We start from the raw sequence: 17,146 nt of genomic DNA, 5'->3' as shown, positions 1-17,146 counted from the left end.
CAGAAGCAGTTTCTTCTCTCAATGCCTTTCCACTCCTTGGACTAGTCGGCAAGGACATGCCTAGCACATATTCTTTGTTCTGAATTTGGAATTAACTCATTGATAGCTATATCAAGACCTACAACAACATTTGAAACATATTATGTGACAGTAGTGTAATACAATTTAAAATTAGGAAATTCAAATAACAGAAAAAATAATACATTACCTTCTGCATATCAATATGAGAGAGTTGTCACTTCTATTCCATCTCTAAGCTCAAGATCATTCCTTACAAGGTTGACAAACCATCTCCAAGTAAAGGTATTCTCAACTTCAACCACTGCCCAAGCCAGTGGTAGCATCTAGTTGTTACCATCCTTACAAACAACCACAAGTAGTTTGACCTTTACTAACACCTTTCAAAAAACAACCATCAAATCCAATACATCTCCTACAACCAGCTTTGAATGCCTTCTTCAAAGCATCAAAGCATGTGTAGAATGACTGAAACATTTTGACTCCACCTTCAAATGTTTCTTCACTAAGCCTCACCACACACGTGCTACCTGGATTAGTCTTTAAATTATAATCCAATTTTAAAAAAAAACTCATTCACGTGGTCACCTATAATCTGTTGCAAAACAATGTTTCTAGCTTTCCTAGCCACTGTCCTCCTAATATACACCTCCAATTTTTTTACCAACTGTTTCAACTGAAAAACTCTTATGCCAGGCTCAAAAATAATTCGGTCACTGTACCATTCTGACAAATACTTGGAATTCACAAGTTTGCTCTTAGTTGTACTATTGCACTTGTGCACAGGATTGCAATTCTTCACTACAAAATCTTTTGTCCTAGAATCATAACTGCCAAACAACAGTCAAGGACAACTAGCTGTACACTTTACCCTTAATGCCTTCTCTAAATTGTTTAACACTTTCACAAGCAAGCAGAGTCTCCCAAATTATTAAACTACAAGTAGGATCAAATATCACCCTATTTCTCTTTCTTTTTGCTCTCCTTGCGTTTTTTTTTTTAGGTTGTTGAACCTCACTTTCATCATCAGCATCATCATCTATATCTATCTCAAAGCTAACATATTCATCTGAATCATAATATGGCTAATCACCAGCTATTTTACCTTCAAAAGTACTCTTATTTCTAGACAAATACTCATCATGCCCCATATCTACACACTTTCTACCTAAATCAACCTCTTTATTTCTCTTCCCCTTTTCTCTGGTCTTCTTTGTTTTGGCAACAACACTTTCTTCCATATTCTTCTTCTTCACCTTTCTCCATCACTACATTTTCTGACTCTTCACTAGCTTCAGTTACACTTTCCCAATCAGAATCCACTATCGGAACATCAAGAAATAGAACATCAACTGATTTAGGAGTAGCAGTTGCTATAGCAGCTGAAGCCCCACCCAATTCCTCCCCAACACCAGCAGTCCCACCCAACTCTTCCCCAACACCAACCTCTTCAAACCCTACACCTTCACTACCCCCAAAGTCTTGACTACCCTCTTTATCAAAAGCACAAGACTATACACCTACAGCCTCCTCAGCACAATTTTGAGTTTGTGCAGCCTCTTTGACCCTAAACCTTCACTACCTCCAAAAGTTTGATGACTAGACTCTTTGTTTTCAACGAATTAATAAAAACAAAAATCATTAAATGGCATGGACCTATCAGAAGTCGTGTGGTGTAAGAACACGCAGGTCACAACTGATCTGGGCATTGCAAGGTCAAATATAATTCATGTTATAGTTTGTTTAGGGAGGTAAGTTATTACCAGTTAAATTTAATTGCTAAAAGTGAGATTTCGGTGCAAGTTTAGGAGTGAATTTATGTCTTTTCTCTATTATTAATCTTGAGTTAATACTTTTAATGCAGGTCCATAATCTCTATCATAATAACTGTAAGAAAAGATGAAGAGACATGGGTACCGTCATGAACATAAATTATAAAATTATGAGTATTAAAGCGTACTTTAATTTGTAATTTACCTTTTCTTCCCAATACTTGCCCAATCAATTCAAATCCAAAACTATATATAATGGTCCATAGAAATACCCAAGCTACATTGTGATGAGTTTTTGAATCCTTTATCATCTTCGCATTTCTTTTTACCTACTGTTGAAATTAGAGAACAAACAAATGTTTAGTCTTGGCAGCAAGCATTTGGTTGGTGATACTTTGCGCTTCTGATAAAAAGGTTACTTGAGTTTTATGTTTTGTTTATTTGTTTCTACACGAATTAGTGCTAATTTGTTCATATGTATCATGTATTATAAAAGCTGGTAGTTGAATTCTTTAATCATTGCTTGAGCAATTGTGCTTCCAATTTGTGTTTTAAGTTTATCCTGTATTACATAAGCTGACAGTTGTACGAACGAATGATGGGGTTCTGAGTTTTTGCCATGCTTGTAAAACAGCGCAGTGAAATCTTTCATATTTTTGTGACACAGAAGAATGGTTTTCGGTACTTGTCCGTTTACGTCTCAAAAATTATTGTGATGCGTTAAATATCTGGAGGTTCTCTCTTTTTGCTATCCGATCATTACAACTATCCTCTTCGTTTGAGGTAAAAATGTTATGGAGATTAAGAAATATGTAAGGCTTTTTCTCTAGAATCGAACAATTAGTATGAAGATATTTGTAGTATCATACAATATTTACTGGTGAAACGGGAAACCTACTTGTACATACTTCTAGGGAGATATCAACATATAAAGTGGATAATAGAAAAGGATATAATCTACAACACAGAATATGTCAAGGAAACTTTTAGTCAAAGAGATGAATGAAGAACAAGAAGGCATTAAGGGTGGCTATATTATTTAACAGTTGCGTAGTTTCTACACCTTCAGTTGACATATTACAAGAAGTTAGTTATCAAAGAAGATTTTTTATTTTTTTTATTTTATCTATTTTCACCTAGGTCGTAGATGACCGAGTGACATGAATCAGATGCATATTAACTCACGTATTTTAATTACTTATGTGAAGTTTTCCTCTCCCAATGTTTCTTTTTAGTAGCATTACAAGAAGTTACTTATCAAAGAATCTAGAACACTTGTTTGTGCATTGTCCCTTTGTTAGGAACCTTTGGGATAAAGTGTTGGGATGGCGTCAGAGACCAAAGATCGATGAATACATAGGAACAATATGTGAGTTGGTTGTTGCAAATGCTAAAGGAAAGACTCTCCAGGCAAATTCTTTCAAGATCAACTTTGTTGAACGTGTTCATTCTCTTTGGATAGAAAGGAATGCTAGAATTTTTGAAGGAAGATCAACTGCTTATGATACCATCGCCAGAGAAATTGCTTATACTTGTTGCGTTAGAGCTCAGGGCCATCACAACAAGATTGGAGGCTTAAAGCTAAACTTCAGATAGAGATCCTAATTATTATTTTTTTAGAGAAGGATCATCATATATAATTTTATTTAGAGTCTACTTTTTTAGTTTTTTTTTTTTTTTGTATGCGAAGTTATTAATTACTGTTTTATAATCGTCAAGGACAATGCAAAGTTGTTAATAATTTTTTTAAATCAATTTATTCAAAAAAAAAAAAACTGACAATATAGCTAATTAATCGTGTGAATGAAAAAGTTTCTTCCCTTTTTGTCTTTTATAAATATTGTGCACTCCCTCTGTCTCAATTCATGTGACACAATTTGAATTTCAAGAGTCCAACTTCTTAATTTTTATCGTTAATTCAGACATGCAATCTTTAAGATTTTTGAAAAACAGTTTACATATTTAAAAATTACATAAAAGTACCATAAATCACAATAATTTTTTAGACAAATTAGCATAAAACTTAGTAATAAAAATGGAACCCCAAAAATTTGGGGGCCCAAAGCCATTACCTTAGTGGCCTTGACCTTGGGCAGGCCCTGTTAAGAGCTGCACCAATTCTGCAACAATAGCTCCTTAGGTTTACTTTCTGAGTTTGATATGTGATTCAAGTACTTTTGTTACTCTTGGTTCTTTGTTTCTGTTGTGCCTGTGCCTCCTGAGATAGCTAAGTGGTGTTATAGCTAGCTATGATTTTGTAACTATTCACTTTGGTGGTTAATGAAAAAAGCTGATTATCACGAAAAAGAAGAAATTTTCTTTTGTTTTCACCTTGGTTGTAGATTACGGAGTGAGATGAATCAGATAACTTACGTATTTTAGTTACTTATGTGAATTTTTCCTTGCCCGATATTTCCTTTTAGTAGTATTAATTCATCTTAGAAGATTGTGTTTTACAATAAATTGGCCCATGAACCTTAGTTTAGATTAAATATATCAGTTTAACCAGAGAAGAAAGTTTGAAAATTATTTTTCAGTAAAACTCATTTTTTATTCATTTCTATGGATTTTTTAAATTTTCTCATCACATATATTCGATTAAGAGTTTAATGCTTTTAGATATAAATTTCTTACCATATTAATTTTTTTAATCATATTATGAAGTATTCTGGTCCTGCACTAAATTTTATGTTGAGTTTGTATAGATGATTTCCCATTCAAAATTCATATATATTGATTTTTTATTTTTTATTTTGCTTAACATAGAATATTTCTCAGAATTTTTTTTCGTTAAATAATTCATACACATGTTATGATATTAATAATCATACGTCATATGTTAATTCTTTTGGGTGAAAATCAATTTCATCCCCCCCCCCCCCCCCCCTCTCCCCAACTATGAACAATAGACATTCTCCCCCTTTTATCCTATGCAATATCTATTTTACCCTTAACATTTTCAATCCTCCATCCATGTAATACCTCTTTATATTATATAAAATTTATTCTTTTAACCTAGGTATGTATAGATTTTTATTTTAAATTCATATTATAAGTAGAATAATCCTTTTATAAATTTATCACAAAATCTAATGTTACTTTTTATGTTTGATATTTTAGTATTACATTGATTAAGTATATTATGTATGTACATGCATATGTGTGTGTGTATTACCTGTTATTTTTACATATATATGTATATGTATATTTAATTTTCACTTCTCTCTTATTCTCTATTTTTAGTATAGAAACGAGCTTTGGTTTTCATTAATGGAATATTTTAAATTATAATTTAAAATTCATTTATAATATAAATAGCTAATCTTTTAGGAATTTGTTATGGAATATATCTCTATTTTATTAATTATTTTGTATTTCTTGCATTAAAATATATTTATAAATTTATTATTACTTGTTATTTTTACATGTATAAGTAGATATCAGAGTTTTGATCATTATTTTTTTTAAAACATATTATTTATTCTCATTTATTTCGTTATCGAACGGCATTAAGTTATATACTTACCTAGTATTTCTCACTTTTCCTTTTCCCTCTCGAAAATAATATTTATTTTTTATAGGAAATTTGTTATATAGATTAAAGAGATTTAAAAAAAAAATATGATTTTAAAGAAGTAAAAGAAAAAAGAAGACTAATTGGTAAAAGAAAAAAAAAAAGACAAGTTGATAATGTAAGGTTAAAATAGAAATTTTAAAAAGTCTATTAGGATAAAGGGGGGAGAATAACTATTGTTCAAAATTGAGAGGAGAGTATACTTTTTTAAAGCAAAGTTGGGGATTGAAATTCACCCTAATTCTTTTTTATGCGGACAAATACAATACTACAAATTAATTGGGACTCCAATGTGTAACTGAAACACCTAGGAAATTGAGAAAAAAACGTTCAAACAATCTCAAGTTTTATCTTTACACGGATAGCTATTTAAATTCCAACTAGTAACAAGTCTTTAATTTCGAAATGAGGTATAAATAGTTCAATCTTCAAAATTGTTTCCTTTTAACGAAACAGAAAGAAGAAAAATCTAGAGGCAGCTATATTTTCATTCAATTTTCGTCATCGTCATCGTCATGGGTACACATATAATCAAGAAAAGGAAAAAACAGGGCTTAGACCGTAATTTAGATGACCTTAAAGAACATGGATCACCTAAAACAAGAAATAACCCAAGCAAATATATACACACTAAATCAGGCCTTGAAGCACCATAAGTGGTGATTATTATTATCTTTGTCTATGATATCCTCAACGTAACGAAACTCCTCGACATGACAAGGGATATTGATAGGACCATTGTGATGAAATTCAACTTCATCCTCAGCTCCTTTGAGCAACTGGATGAAGAGAGGATGATTGATGTGCATCACTGGTATGACAAACCTCTGTTGCTCTTCCCCTTGACCAACCATCACCGCAACGCACCCTCTTGGTATGTCCCTGAATTCCTCAATATTCTCATGCCCATGTCCATGATGATGATGATGAAAGTGAAAATTAGGCAGGTACAGTTGAACATGGAATTTCAAATGATGGTGTTTGTCTCCGCTCCCCATTTCTTTCGAAAGTAAACAAGACCGACTCTAGGAAAACAATACAATTCTCTTAGGTTTGTGTTTTTATTTTGTACAGAAGTTGAATTTGGGATGAGAGAGTTGTTGAATGGGGCGATGGGTATTTATGCAAGCAAAGGTAGGAGGAATATGCCAACTGCTCACATAATGCTTACTTAACCCAGAAGAATCTAGGCGTGTTGCCGCCTCAGATAGGTAAGCTAAGGTCAATGAGACTATTTTACCGCATACCAGTCAATAGGGAGGTGCAACGTGACTTTAAACTATTAATAACTAAATCATTCAAAATTAAAGATAGTTATGGTTTTGAAGTTTATGGGACCTTATAAATAATACTCCCTTCGTTTTTTTTTATCTGTCTCAAAAAGAGTCTCTTTTAATATTTAGTAAGTTAACAATTCAAACATTCTATGTGACAAGTTTTAACCACAAGATTCAAAGGAAATGTATTATACATCTTTAATTTAGGATCACAAGATTCAAAAGTATATCTTAATTGTTTAAATTCCGTGCCTAGTCAAAGTAAGACGTTTAAAATGGGACCGACGGAGTAATATATATTTAGTACATTCCTTAATTAAAATACATGATCTGCAAAATTATTATGTTCGCGTAAATTCGTCAAATATATTAGAGTCGCCGATGTTTAAAAGATATTTATTGGAAAATATCGTTAAATTATGATATTTATAGTTTCTACTATATATAAACGCTCAAGGTGGACGAACACAGCAACAATAAGTTGTACAAAAAGTAACTGAAATTGTACTCTAACCAGGGACTAATGTGTGTACATTTCAGAAGTTGACCATTAATTCTACCTCTTGTGTGTTTACTTTTTAAGTCCCCATGGGTCCGTAGTGTCTCAATTGTCCTTTCATTTCCTTCCTTTGGCATATACTCCCTCTGTCTCAATTTAAGTGTCTGCGTTTGACTAGACACCGAGTTTAAGAAATAAAGATAGACTTTCAAATCTTGTGGTTCTAAATTAAAAATGTGTATAATATAATAAAATATCCTTTGAATCTTGTGATTATAAGCATGACATGTAGGATATTTAAATTGTCAACTTACTAAATATAAAAAGAGGCGGATATAACCAAAATAAGACAAATCTTAACAACAATTGAGAAATTAAGGGAAAAAATAAGAGGAAAAGAAAAAAAAATGGAGATTCACTAAGGAAAATCGCAGTATCCTTTGCAAAATATACAAACCATAAAGATTAACTAAATTGAGTAACCAAATTAATCATATTGGGCCTCGTGTATCACACGCGCATAGTTTGCTAGTTCTAAAATAAGCAAATTACTTTCTGCATAATACAGATCTGACATGATGATATAAGAATCCTTATATTGATCATGTATATAACGATACATTCATGTATAACGAAAGGGGTAGGGGGTTAAATTAAATAACATATACATCAAAATTATAAGGTCAATTGACAAATTCCATCGATCTGTCGCATGTTAGGGGTTGGCTTTAATAGGGTTACTGTAGAATAAATGTAAAATTGGTCAGTTTCAATGGATTATCGTAATCTTTTGTCTCACGTGTTAAATTGTACTCCTCGTAGATTTTGGGAAATTACCATGAATAAGTTACATGCGTGTTAGACCTTCTCTGGAAGGAACAAGGACAATGTCCAGTGGAATCTAAGAGCGAATTTGTGGGGAAATAATTCAACCAACATTATCCTTTTACATTTACTACTCCCTCCGTTCATTTTTACTAATTCACTTTGAACTTTTCACGCTATTTAAGAAATAATAAATAAAGTACATAATTTATCAATATACCCATATTAATTTATGTATATTTTTATTGGATTTAAAAAATAATTTAAAGTGAGTAATTAATACTATGAGTAAAACAGAAAAAAATAAATTATCTTTTCTTGATGCTAAAAGTGACAAGTAAAAGTGAAAATCTATTTTTAAAATACTGAACAAGTAAAAGTGAATGAAGGGAATACCTTTGGATCGTTTGCTTTGAAAAATAGCTAAAACAAATTTTAGTATTTATTACTCCATTCAATCCAAAATAAATGAATTTCTCGCATTTTTTCTTTTGTGCAAAATAAACGAATTTTTTTTCAAAGTTACCTTCTCTCAAATGAGTGTCCAAATCCCAATATTGACCATTTTTACTTTTTATTTTGAACCGGAAGGAGTACTTAGTTTTAGAAGCTGGAAGCCTAGAAATAATAAACACAACACTTAGCTGGTGAACAGTCTAAAACCAACAATTTTTGGTAGTTCATTTCATTTCAATTCAATTTAGAATTAGAATTAAACAATTGATGCATTTCTTGTATTGGGGAAAATCCTAGTGGACAGACGGAGGCGTGAAAAGACACCACGTGGGGGCATGCATTCTGCGGATACGGGAGTTCCCGTTATGCTTCCGAGGGAAGCATAGGAGTTCAGTTCGACAGGAAGAAGAGTAGTGGCGGAGCCAGGAATTTGACGAAGGGTGTGCAATTTTCTTCTTACATGTGTTAGGGGTGTGCAAAATTGAATAGATACTCATTGTAGCTAACATTTAACCTATGTATATCGCGTAATTTTCCGACAAAGAGTGTGCACCTGACCACCCTTGGCCGAAGGTGGCTCCGCCCATGAAGAAGAGAAAAGGCCTTTTGGGCACGAATGGAAAAATTCGGACGTTATAACACAACTGGTCTCCACTCCTACTAACCTCCATCATATCTGTAAGTTTGCAAAAAGAAGCTACGGTCATGTCACGTCAACTGTATTTTAGGGTTGAAAAGTCTTGATTTGATATTGTTAAATATACTTTCTAAGGAAAGGAACCGGGTCATCTCATCTTGGACACTTGTAACTCTAGCAACTTTTTTCTCTCAAGGAGAACTTGTGAAACATCCATGTATTCTTGAGCATTAAACACGACCTTTGCCTACATTATCCACGATTAGTTTGCTTGCATTGCTATTACCATTTGTAGTCATCAGTATCAAGCCACTGTGTTTAAAAGAGTTTGTGATCAAATACGATTCACTTGTCTTCAACCCTATTAAACAACAAATTTAACTGAGAATCCTAAAATATTTTTTAGCGGTAAACATTTCTAAGCATGGGACTTGGAACTGCAAATTTGTCAACTAACTTCGTTTACTTGTTCAATCAGGAAACATCACATTAGGGGGTCCTCTTTGGGTTTTTGGTGGAGGGGAATTTGGCATATTGATTTGAACCTCACAATAAGAATTGAGTTGAATAACAAGACAACACTTAAGGAGAATATATCCCTTCCCATAAACGTTTGAAACCACAAAATTTAAGGCCCAATACTGATAGTGAAATCCATGTGATTTGTTTACAGATATGGGCAGCTGTACAAGATTCGCCAATTTATACATTGATAAAAACTAAAATGATATCTTAATATTTTTTTATAAGTTACACGACTTAAATTTGTCAGGAGAAAAGAATTCCATGTTCTTGAGGACATCTTTTCAGATTTATAGATCTTCTTTATGTTTGTATCCCTCGATTAACAGTAAGTAGTACATTAGCTTTTCTCCCTCCAAATATATTAATATTAGAAATGGTGACCTTATTAGTTTCGACTAAATATTTATCATCATCAATAATAGCCTAAGCGGGAATCTAACTTATGCAAGTAGTTCAACTTTTCACTATTGGGTGGGTGAATATGGTTTGGAGGAAACTATACCCTATCTTTGGAAGTATTTTGAGGAAACAATTTCAAATAAAATTGAAAAAAGAGCTGCAGTGTCCAAATCTGCTCCCTTATCTTGGGGAGGCAATATGGACTCGGGCCTAAATAAGGTTAACCTTTTCCCCGTTACTACTTCTTGTTCAAATACTTTAGCCCATTAAAGAAATCATTGGCCCACGCTTGTATTTGCAGTCCAATTGTGCGTACCCGAAAATTAATTAATATTATATATTTAGCTGCTTTAGAATCACCTTCAAACTGCAAAATTGAAGTTTGAAAATTTGGGTTTGCAAAAGCCTTACTTTAGATTTAACCTCTATATCTGAAATCGGATATTGCTTGTGCAGTTTGAACTTCAGACTTGAGTCAAAAGTCAAGTTTAACAATCCACAACTTCACACTTGTATGTTTGAAGTTGGCATAACTCAAATCCAGTAGAAGAACCAAATTGCGAGGATTTGTCGTCCTTTATTACTCGGATCTACTGAAAATTGTTTTTCTCCTTTCTTTGCCCCTTGATATTTACACCCACGAGTTAAAGCTTTACCGGGAATTCAGAAGTATATAGTAGCATAAGGGAAATTCTTCGTCATCCCAAATTGGTTGCTAATGTTTCTTTTTTCCAATCAAGCGTCAATTAACAAAAAAATTGCTTATCTTTAAAGGTAATTTGAATGAATGGAGGCTTTGAAGTAAACATGTCTCTCCATGTAATCTATAAGTTCCGGGTTTAAAGGTAGACCTTTAATGTTGGGGTTAGGGGTGGGCACAGTTTGGGTCAACCCGAAATCCAAACCGAAATCCGAATTTTTTAAATATTTGGTTTGGATATTTGGATTATGGATTGGATTTCGAATTTTATTTTTAAAATTTATGAATTTCGGATTGGATATGAATTTAGTATTACGAATTTTTGGATATCCGAAAATCCGAAATTTTTATACCTTATATCTCGCCCTACCTATATCATATGTGCCTAGTACCTAAGGCCCTACCTATTAAACTATTAAGTCCAATATACAATTCTCTACTAAATCAAATATAATATAAGGTTTTCTTACTTCTCATGTCTAAAAAGTCACACTAACTCTCACGTTAGTCTGACCACGACAGAGTTCGTTGTTATTTTCCAAATGACTACTTAGAATTTATTTTGTTCATTTCCGTCGATTTTATTTTGTTCATTTCCACTTTTCCAGAATGCTTTTGTTTGGTATGAATTTATTATGTTGGACATGACTTGAATTTGTTAATCCTAATTTGAACGGGAAGGCTTTTTTTACTGAGCAATTAAGATTTAGATTTACCTCTGTGAAACTAACACATGAATTTCGTTCATAATAAGTTTTCCTTAAGTCTCAAGAGTCAAATCCGAAAATCCGAAATATCCAAACCGAATAATCCGAAACCGAACTTAAAATATCCAATCCAATCCGAACTTATTTGGATTGGATTTGGATTGTAGTTTCTTCAATCCGAAAACCGAATATCCAAACCGAAAATTTTATATCCAATCCGATGGCCCGAACGCCCACCACTAGTTGGGGTATGACCTTTTTCCAAACAAGATGGAATATACTTCGTATACCAAGCTATCCTTATAAATGTAAAATCAGAATTGCGACATTTCTCATATGTAATTGAATAAAATAAATTACGCCTAAAAGTTGAGTCAAAAGATGACTTAAATATGAGCACGGAAACAGTCTCTGCAATAGGGAAAAGAAAAGAGTGGATATTTCCTAGGCCGTATATGTCTGATGACTTTTCTTCCCAGATAATCCTGCAACTATGAACAACTGCTAATTATATGCTGTAATTAAATACAAAGTAATTTCTAGGAATTAGATAAAGCGGGCATATGAAACTACTGACTATCAATCAAGCTCAAATTAAAATGACCATGATGTCCTTCCACCCTTTCTCCTTACATAACTCCGTTATTCCAATGTCAATTACATGCTCTACCAGCAGCAAATGCATCAGCAATAGGTTTAATTACCAAAGTAACCTCCCCAACTGCTACACACCATGCAACAGCTAAGAACATCACCAACACAGCAACACCATGTATAGGATCTATACAAATTGGTAACAATACTAAGCATAAAATCTGCACAGGCAACGCAATCATAAAAGATGTCGCTAGTAAATTCAGGCGTACCTGAATTTTCCTGTTAATAACAAAGGATATAACCCTCCAACACGAAAACAAGAAGGCTGACAAATAAGCAACCACAAATCCTCCAAAGAAAATAGCACTGTATAAAGGGTAAGTACAAAGCACTGTTTTGTTCCCTAATAAATCAGTGGAAATGAACGAACTCGAATGCATGTATTTCGGTATATGTTCTTGCAATGGAGAGAAGAACACAGAGAGAGTTTGAAGCACTAACAGAGGAAAACAAATGGGCCAGACTATTATAGCAGCCCAAATCCCACTTGGGCTTTGTTTCTTAATGGACACGTTTACTAAGAAAAGAAGAGTGATTAAGAAACCCGGTTCAAATAAGCCCAAGGAAAGAACCACGTGGACTTTACAGAGATTGTGTTGTTGATTTAGGGTTAAGGAGGGTAAAAATGGAAAAATGTATTTCCGGCGAATGAAATGTAACCGGAAAACTTCGTTTAAAGCCCAGAGTAAAGCGAAGAATATAAGGAGTAATCGGACGGTCCAGAGAGAGTTGAAGTTTCTGAGATGAGGAAATTGACGAGATCTAAGGCGTAGATGAAAGATGAAAACGAAAGAAAGAAGAGAAAGAAGGGTAAGACCGGAAATAAAACAAAATGTAACGAAGTCAAAGGTACCGTCAGCAACAGGAGTAGAAGGAAAAATGAAAGTTGAATTTGTGGACGGATCTGTTAACGGAAATGTGGAATTAAAATGTGCAGGTGTTGAGAATATTGAAGAAGCTGAAAAAGATGTTTGGGAGACATTAGAAACAAAGAAGGGAGAGTTTCTCATAGATATAAATGTGGTAGTTGGTGGTGGTGATTGATTTGCCGGTCACCGGACCGGTGATGTGCCGGTGATTTATTGTTGTTTGTGATTAGTTGTTGTTGGAATTGCATAGTTGTTTTGGGGGAAACAACAGGCAAATTACAGAGCTACAAAAGATTTGAGTTGGAAGGAGAGTTAGATATTTTTGGTTAGTGGATTTTGAGGAATTTTTCTCCTAATAGCCCGTTATTCTGCGGTTGCCATTTGTATTCTAAAAATACAAAGTACAAATATTAATACACTGGTTACAACTTATTACTGATAGAAATAGTAAGTTGAAAAAGAAATGCCAATGTCGCATTTATCGTTCTATTTTCTGTCAATGGAAAATCAGGAAATCATAATGAGTTTTGCCGTATTGAATCATGCTTTCGATTAATATTAGCAAATAGCTTGTCCTCTCAAAATTTCAGTGCTAGAACTATACCTGTCATACTACATAGTATCTATTTTGTGAAATATGATAAATGACATGTTCTAATAAATAATAAAACTAAATTGATAACGTGGATCTTTTTAAATAATATAAATTCTTTTTCTATCCATTGACAAGCTATTATATTTTGAGTCGAGGGTCTATCGGAACAGTCTCTCTACCTTTCGATGTAGAGTTAGTATGCATACACTCTACCGTCTTCATACCCCACTTGTGAGATTATATGTTGTTGACAAGCTATTACATTATTCTCACATCTCGAGTAAAACAACAGTTAATTTAAATAACTAAGAGGTCAATAAAGAAACAAATAGAGAACCACGTTATCTACTACTACTCCCTTCGTCCCAATTTGTTTGAAGGTTGACCAGATTGGGAGTCGAAAGCTCTTTCTTTGACTACCATTTTTCCCAACTAATTTCATATATTGTGAATTAGTATTAATTATGCAGACTTATAGTACTTTAATTTATGTAGTTTTCAAATATGTAATTTTATTATGTAATACTCGAAGAATCTATGTTTAAAATTAAGTCAAAAAAAAAGTTGTTTGACTCCCAAACTTGTTAACATTCAAACAAATTGGGACGGAGGGAGTAGTCTCAATCTTTCTTTCTAATATTTGCTACCTTTTGATATTTTCCTAAACGAAAAAGGGCCAAATATGCCCTCGTTATACTTTGGGTCCAAGTATACCCCTACCGTTATATTATTGGATTAAATATACCCTCATCCGTTAAAGTTGTCCAAGGTGGATAATAATCCTACGTGGCATTAAGATTTGATAAGGTGGCATGCAACGTGGGATGCCACCTAATCACCCCTAACCTGTGACGCCCCGAACCATGGTCTGGGCGAAACACGGCACTTGGTGCCTTGCTGCATGTGACCGAGCAAACCACATAGCTTGTTGAATCATCATGAGGCATAACATGAGCGGAATTTAACGTGAATGCATGATGAGCCTTTATAAAATGCAATAAGTCATAATACTTAATCAAAATACTTGTTTAAACATGAGTGCGGAAATAACATGAATGAGCCAAAATGACTATACGACTCCGAGAGTGTGACATGACATAACTGACTTGTCTAGTCTATGAAACCTCTAACATAAGTCTGAACATGGAAAACATACTCGTTGGGACAAGGCCCCCAGCATACCTTAGATGCATAGCTAATCATAAAATAAAGAGTTGACTAAACCCCGAATGAGATGGGGCTCACTAATAAGCTGATACGAATGCTGTCCTACTGAGCAGATGCGTCGTCCTGTAAATCAGTACCTGCATCGTGAAATGCAGGCCCCCGGGCAATAAAAGAGGACGTCAGCACATTGAATGTACTGGTATGTAAAGCAACTGAAAGAAATAACATGGGACATGGAATAACGTGATAAGAACTGAAACTGAAAACCTGGACATGAACATGAGCATGGGCATGAGCATGAGCATGGGTACATATATATATATATATATATAAGTAAAACATGATAAGCAGGGAGAGCATTTCATAAATCGATCATGTGATATCACCACGTGGGTACGTGGAGTCTGGTACCTCGTCGGACCAGCAGAGCCCCCATACCTTGCCAGGGTATAAGGTGGTAACGTGCCTGATGGATCCATTCAGTGTAAATTAAGGAATCGTCCTAACTGGGCGGAGCGATCCTTGTCCTACGGTGGCTACGTAGTTTCAGGCTATCTGAGCCTTCTCGGTAATTCGTGCAACACCCAAAAACATGAGCATGATATTATTGGCTAAGAAGCCCATGATTTTCGTGAATTAACTTGTACTTGACTTGTAATCATGATTTCACAAAATAACTTGTAAACATGGTGATGAAAATCAAGAAGCTATATTGGGCTTTTGTTATTTAGTGCGTCAACAACAAGCTCTTGCGAACCCAAGAATTGGTATGTGGACTTGTCTTCAAATTCAAGAAGCCCAAGGATGATTTCAAGCCCAAGAAGCCAAGTTAAAATTATTTCCTTCTTAAATTAGGATTAGTTGTTTTCCTTATTCTAGTAGGTTTTACTTTCCCCTTTCCTTGTAGAATAGGGATTTTACTTTCCTTGTTTTTAGCTACTTCCTTTCTAGAGTAGAATAGGGATTTGTAGTCATCAAAGAAGAGATCCTAGGCCCTATATAAAGGGTTCTTATTCTTTGTTAAACACTATTCACGTTTTTAGCATAAACCTAAATTTTGCAATAGAGTTATTTTCTCTACTTCTTGTTCTTTATCCTTGTTTTTGGTTCCAAGCAAGGTGGTGATAGTCTTTACCTTGTTTTCAGTTGCGTGTGGTGTTTCTTTATCACGTTAATTGATTTCAAGTGGTGACTTAGGAACTTTATTTGTTCTTGATCATTCAAGAACGTGTTTCTTGATTAAAATTCGTTCTAGTTCATACACAGGACCTTAATTTTCTTTCCATCGTTTTGCCCTCAATACTTACTTGATTTAAACCATTCAATACTTATTTTTATAGTTCAAATTGTCATCTTTCACATAGAGTTTGAATCACTTTAGTCCTACGCCTACAACTTGAGATACATCCGTTTGTTGAATCTGCCCATCAATCGCTTCAAGAATAAGATCCTGGTCGATTGGTTCTTTGTTAACTCGAAGAATCACATCAATTTGGTATCAGAGTTCAGTTGAGGAGTACCATGGCTAATAATATACAAGCAAGAAGAGGACGTTGGCTTCAAGAAGATGACGGAAGAGCAGCGGATCGTGACGTGGAGATGGAAGAGATGAGAAGGACCATACAACAATTACAAACACAACTTCGACGTTACCAAAGGCAAGAACGGCGAAGGATTCCTAAGGATGATAACGAAGGGTCTGATATTAATCCCTTTCATGATGTTGATGAAGATGACTCTAGCGATAATTCTGATTTTACTAGGAGACGACAAGATGATGAATTTGATCATCCAAGAAGAAGGAGGAATCATATAAGGGAGAAAAGAGATGATGTGAAGGTTGATGTTCCCGATTTTGATGGAAAAGCCCAAGGGGATGCGTTTATGGATTGGTTACTCACTGTTGAACGAATCTTTGAGTTCAAGGACTATTCTGAGGAGAAAAAGGTGAAGATTGCTGCCATCAAGCTTAAAGGATATGCATCACTTTGGTGGGAGAATCTTAAACGAGAAAGAGAAAGAGAAGGTCATGGAACGATTCTAACGTGGGAGAAGATGAAAAGAGAACTACGTAGACGTTTTATTCCTGATACATACAAGCAAGAAAACTATCTAAAGTTTCATAATCTTCGTCAAGGAGACCTGATCGTGGAAAACTATACTCGGGAGTTTGAATATCTCATGATTAAGTGTGATACTCGAGAACATGAGGAGCAAACTATAGCAAGGTACATTGGTGGGTTGCGGCTTTCCATCGCAGATGCTATTCGACTGCAACCTTATTGGATTTTCAATGATGTGCGAAAACTTGCTATCAATGTTGAACAGCAACAAAAGGAGCCTAAAAGATCTTACCCCAAGAAGAACTATTCTAACTAGGGGAGTAATAGTATTGGTGCTGGGAATTCCAAGGCAATTCATAGAGGTAATTCTTCTAATTCAAATAATGCTAAGAGTGATTAGAAGAAA

The 17,146-nt window shown here is 34.2% G+C and overlaps 2 protein-coding genes across 2 annotated transcripts; both read right to left on the bottom strand.

Moving 5' to 3' along the window:
- Window positions 1-5,823: 5,823 nt before the first annotated feature.
- Window positions 5,824-6,497, bottom strand: LOC132634080 (auxin-responsive protein SAUR32-like). The gene has a single exon (XM_060350388.1). It carries the CDS (start codon window positions 6,360-6,362, stop codon window positions 6,000-6,002), a length of 363 nt encoding a protein of 120 aa, XP_060206371.1. The 5' UTR covers window positions 6,363-6,497; the 3' UTR covers window positions 5,824-5,999.
- Window positions 6,498-11,726: 5,229 nt separating this feature from the next.
- LOC132632142 (uncharacterized) lies at window positions 11,727-13,401 on the bottom strand. The gene is made up of 2 exons (XM_060347980.1): window positions 12,256-13,401; window positions 11,727-12,170 (listed from the first exon to the last, which is right to left on the bottom strand). Exons 1-2 carry the CDS (start codon window positions 13,054-13,056, stop codon window positions 12,141-12,143), a joined length of 831 nt encoding a protein of 276 aa, XP_060203963.1. The 5' UTR covers window positions 13,057-13,401; the 3' UTR covers window positions 11,727-12,140.
- Window positions 13,402-17,146: the final 3,745 nt, after the last annotated feature.

This window comes from Lycium barbarum, chromosome 3 (assembly GCF_019175385.1).
Source record: "Lycium barbarum isolate Lr01 chromosome 3, ASM1917538v2, whole genome shotgun sequence".
NCBI classification, from domain to species: Eukaryota; Viridiplantae; Streptophyta; class Magnoliopsida; order Solanales; family Solanaceae; genus Lycium; species Lycium barbarum.
This window is presented reverse-complemented; position numbering and strand designations above follow the sequence as displayed.